At 54.1% G+C, this 4,560-nt stretch overlaps 1 protein-coding gene across 1 annotated transcript; it reads left to right on the top strand.

Annotated features, from left to right (window-relative positions):
- The first annotated feature begins 1,237 nt into the window (after window positions 1-1,237).
- Window positions 1,238-4,236, top strand: LOC110569075 (bromodomain-containing protein 3-like). The gene has a single exon (XM_064378047.1). The coding sequence runs from the start codon at window positions 1,368-1,370 to the stop codon at window positions 3,270-3,272; it is 1,905 nt and encodes a 634-aa protein (XP_064234117.1). The 5' UTR covers window positions 1,238-1,367; the 3' UTR covers window positions 3,273-4,236.
- Window positions 4,237-4,560: the final 324 nt, after the last annotated feature.

Raw genomic sequence — 4,560 nt, 5'->3', positions numbered from 1 at the left:
CCATTAGCTGATGTCCTAGTGTGAGCATGACAAAGAGCACAGCCCCTGGCAACCTGTGATGGGCCAGCAGCACGAAGGAGAAATCAGCCTTTACTATTTAAAATTACTGGGATTTCATGGGTTATGGTAGCCTAATTTACTTCATCCTGATTGGTACAACATGTATGTACAAATATGTATCAAGTAGGTTGCTTTCAGCTGGTAAATAAAAGAAAGTCCAGCTCAAAACAGCTTAAACAATTGGAGAATTTATTACCTTCATAATAAGGCATTCTGGGGCGGTATTAGTTCAGTCCGAGGCTCAGGGATGTCATCTTTCTGCTCTATCACCTTCACTTGTCAGTTATTGTTTAAATCACTAAGTTTGGGGGCTATTTATTTATTTATTGAGATGGAGTTTTGCTCTGTTGCCCAGGCTGGAGTGCAATGGCTTCTTCTTGGCTCACTGCAAAGTCCGCTTCCCGGACTCAAGCGATTCTTCTGCCTCAGCCTCCCAAGTAACTGGGATTATAGGCACCTGCCACCGTGCCCAGCTAATTTTTGTATTTTCAGTAGAGATGGAGTTTCACCATGTTGGCCAGGTTGGTCTTGAACTCCTGACCTCAAGTGATCTGCCCACCTCAGCCTCCCAAAGTGCTGGGATTACAGGTGTGAGCCCCTGCACCTGGTCAAGTTTTGGGGTAATTTATAATGCAGCAGTGGAAGCCTAGTACCATGCGTAAGGAGAAGACACTTGGAGACTTTGGAGCCATTTGCCAACAGTAGCTGACAAGCAGGGATAGGAATTAAAAGAGTGTGGCATCAGCCATGGTTTACGATGGCTAGCTCTTCACCAAAATCCATCTCCCCCTCTTGCATAGTAATAGAGTGGTAGCTAGGCACATGGCAGTCTAGCTGGGCACCACATTTCCAAGGCATTTTTGAGGTTAGGTGAGCCTATGAGAATATGTTCTCGCCAATGGAACATGAGCAGAAGTGATATGTCCCCACTTCTGGGTCATAATTCTCAAAGCAGCAGGATTTTCACCATGTGCTTTCCTCTTCACATCCCCAGACTGGAACCCAAATTGTAAGTGACCTGGATTTCAACAAGGGCTGACTGAGTCACAAGATGAAAGGAATATGGGTTCCGGAAAGGCTCCATGGAGCAGAGCTCACCTTGAAAGGTTATAGGCATAAAATACAAACTTTGTTTTTTGAGAGGAGCCGGCCACGCGGGCTGGGAGGGGACGGCCGCCGGAGCTGCGAGGCCAACCGTCGCCTGGTTGAGCCCGGAAATGGGACGTCTCGCCTCTTCAGGGAGCATAGAAGCAGCCAGGGCCTCTCCCAGCCGCTGCTGTGACAGAAAGTGAGTGAGCTGCCGGAGGATGTCCACCACCACGACAGTCACCCCCGCGGGGATCCCGGCGGCCCCGGGCCCTGTGAACCCACCGCCCCCAGAGGTCTCCAACCCCAGCAAGCCCGGCCGCAAGACCAACCAGCTGCAGTACATGCAGAACGTGGTGGTGAAGACGCTCTGGAAACACCAGTTTGCCTGGCCCTTCTACCAGCCCGTGGACGCAATCAAATTGAACCTGCCGGATTATCATAAAATAATAAAAAATCCAATGGATATGGGGACTATTAAGAAGAGACTAGAAAATAATTATTATTGGAGTGCAAGCGAATGTATGCAGGACTTCAACACCATGTTTACAAATTGTTACATTTATAACAAGCCCACAGACGATATAGTGCTAATGGCCCAAGCCTTAGAGAAAATTTTTCTGCAAAAAGTGGCCCAGATGCCCCAAGAGGAAGTTGAAGTACTACCCCCTGCTCCAAAGGGCAAAGGCCGGAAGCCAGCTGCGGGAGCCCAGAGCACAGGTACACAGCAAGTGGCGGCCGTGTCCTCTGTCTCCCCAGCGACCCCCTTTCAGAGCGTACCCCCCACTGTCTCCCAGACGCCCGTCATCGCTGCCACCCCTGTACCAACCATCACCGCAAACATCACATCGGTCCCAGTACCCCCAGCTGCCGCCCCACCTCCTCCTGCCACACCCATCGTCCCCGTGGTTCCTCCTACACCGCCCGTTGTCAAGAAAAAGGGCGTGAAGCGGAAAGCGGACACAACCACTCCCACGACGTCTGCCATCACTGCCAGCCGGAGCGAGTCGCCCCCGCCGTTGTCGGACCCCAAGCAGGCCAAAGTGGTGGCGCGGCGGGAGAGTGGGGGCCGCCCCATTAAGCCTCCCAAGAAGGACCTGGAGGACGGCGAGGTGCCCCAGCACGCAGGCAAGAAGGGCAGGCTGTCTGAGCACCTGCGCTACTGCGACAGCATCCTCAGGGAGATGCTGTCCAAGAAGCATGCGGCCTACGCCTGGCCCTTCTACAAGCCGGTGGACGCCGAGGCCCTGGAGCTGCATGACTACCACGACATCATCAAGCACCCCATGGACCTCAGCACCGTGAAAAGGAAGATGGATGGCCGGGAGTACCCAGACGCACAGGGCTTTGCTGCCGACGTCCGGCTCATGTTCTCCAATTGCTACAAATACAGTCCCCCAGACCATGAGGTGGTGGCCATGGCCCGGAAGCTCCAGGATGTGTTTGAGATGAGGTTTGCCAAGATGCCAGATGAGCCCGTGGAGGCGCCACCGCTGCCTGCCCCCGCAGCCCCCGTGGTGAGCAAGGGCTCCGAGAGCAGCCGCAGCAGTGAGGAGAGCTCTTCGGACTCGGGCAGCTCGGACTCGGAGGAGGAGCGGGCCACCAGGCTGGCGGAGCTGCAGGAGCAGCTGAAGGCCGTGCATGAGCAGCTGGCCGCCCTGTCTCAGGCCCCAGTAAACAAACCAAAGAAGAAGAAGGAGAAGGAGAAGAAGAAGAAGGACAAGGAGAAGGAGAAGGAGAAGCACAAGGTGAAGGCCGAGGAAGAGAAGAAGGCCAAGGCGGCCCCGCCTGCCAAGCAGGCCCAGCAGAAGAAGGCTCCTGCCAAGAAGGCCAACAGCACGACCGCAGCGGGCAGGCAGCTGAAGAAAGGCGGCAAGCAGGCATCTGCCTCCTACGACTCGGAGGAAGAGGAGGAGGGCCTGCCCATGAGCTACGATGAGAAGCGCCAGCTCAGCCTGGACATCAACCGGCTGCCCCGGGAGAAGCTGGGCCGGGTGGTACACATCATCCAGTCTCGGGAGCCCTCGCTCAGGGACTCCAACCCCGACGAGATAGAAATTGACTTTGAGACTCTGAAACCCACCACTTTGCGGGAACTGGAGCGATATGTCAAGTCTTGTTTATAGAAAAAGCAAAGGAAACCGTTGTCAGCAAGCGGGAAGAAGCAGGCAGCCAAGTCGAAAGCGGAGCTAGCTCAGGAAAAGAAGAAGGAGCTGGAAAAGCGTCTGCAGGACGTCAGCGGGCAGCTGAGCAACAGCAAGAAGCCCGCCCGGAAAGAGAAGCCCGGCTCTGCAGCCTCAGGGGGCCCTTCCAGGCGCAGCAGCAGCAGCTCCTCCGAGTCTGGGAGCAGCAGCTCCAGCGGGTCCAGCTCTGACAGCAGCAACTCAGAATGAACCGGCTTCGGACACAACAGGACAGATGGATGCCGCCCACGCCGAGACTGCCGTGCCCCTTCTGTGGTTAATATACTACCTTTGTTCCATGGTGTGCAGGTCTTTTTCATTCAGTGTTACGATATCTTCCAGTTTTTGCTTTCATAGGTCAGAGATCTATCTTGTGTGTGCATTAGATTTGATGAGAAGGTGTGAATTCTGCAGAAAGTGTCTTCTTCATCACTGAATTCAGTCACGTGGAGATGGCAACTTCAAATGCTAACCCGATGACCCCAGAAAACCGTGTGAGACTCGCACCGAAGGGCCTCATGGAATCCCTTTGCTTAGGCCCAGCCTGGTCTGTAGCTCCAGAAAGAATCTTTTCCCAGGAACTGTCTCGGACATGGGCACCGTACTTGAAAGCTGTTAGCTTTCCAAATAGGTATTGTCCCTGTCATTTTGGCCTCAAGCTCTGACCCTCGTGTCTGACGCGGCTGCCTCTTTCTGGAAGGGCTGAGGACAGATGTGCCTGCTTGTGGGGACCAGGCTGGGCCTAAGCGAAAGGTCATCGCAGCTCCAGCCCGGAGCGTGGAACCCTTGGGGTGGGGACAGGTGGGGTCACAGCCAGGAGGGGTGTCATGTTCTCCAACGTGGTGAAGTCCGGAGCTCCTCGGAGGGAACGGCGTGGCTGTGTGTGCAGCCTGCAGGTTTCCATACACTGAAGTTTTTACTTCAACTTTAAAAAACAAGAAAAGATTAAAAAAACAAAAGGAGACTTTTTTGTAAGGTTTGGCAATTTTCTACGGAAGTCCAGCCCGATGCGTGTCCCCGCCTGGCTAGCGCTGCCCCTGCTGCTGCCACCGCGCCCTTGGGAGCCACTTTCCCGAGCTTATGTGTATATAATAGTTATTTATTAACATCATTGGTCATTTTTTAAAAAAACAAGAAAAGAAAAACAAACCGCAGAAGACATGCATTCAAACAATCGCAGAGATTCAGGCCTTCTCGGTGGCGGGCCGGGCCCGGGGCCTATCTGGCGGCA

This window comes from Aotus nancymaae, unplaced genomic scaffold (genome assembly GCF_030222135.1).
Source record: "Aotus nancymaae isolate 86718 unplaced genomic scaffold, 86718_ANA_hifiasm-v0.15.2.pri h1tg000018l, whole genome shotgun sequence".
Lineage (NCBI taxonomy): Eukaryota > Metazoa > Chordata > Mammalia > Primates > Aotidae > Aotus > Aotus nancymaae.
The sequence above is the reverse complement of the archived record's forward strand: the minus strand, read 5'-3'. Positions and strand labels throughout refer to the sequence as shown.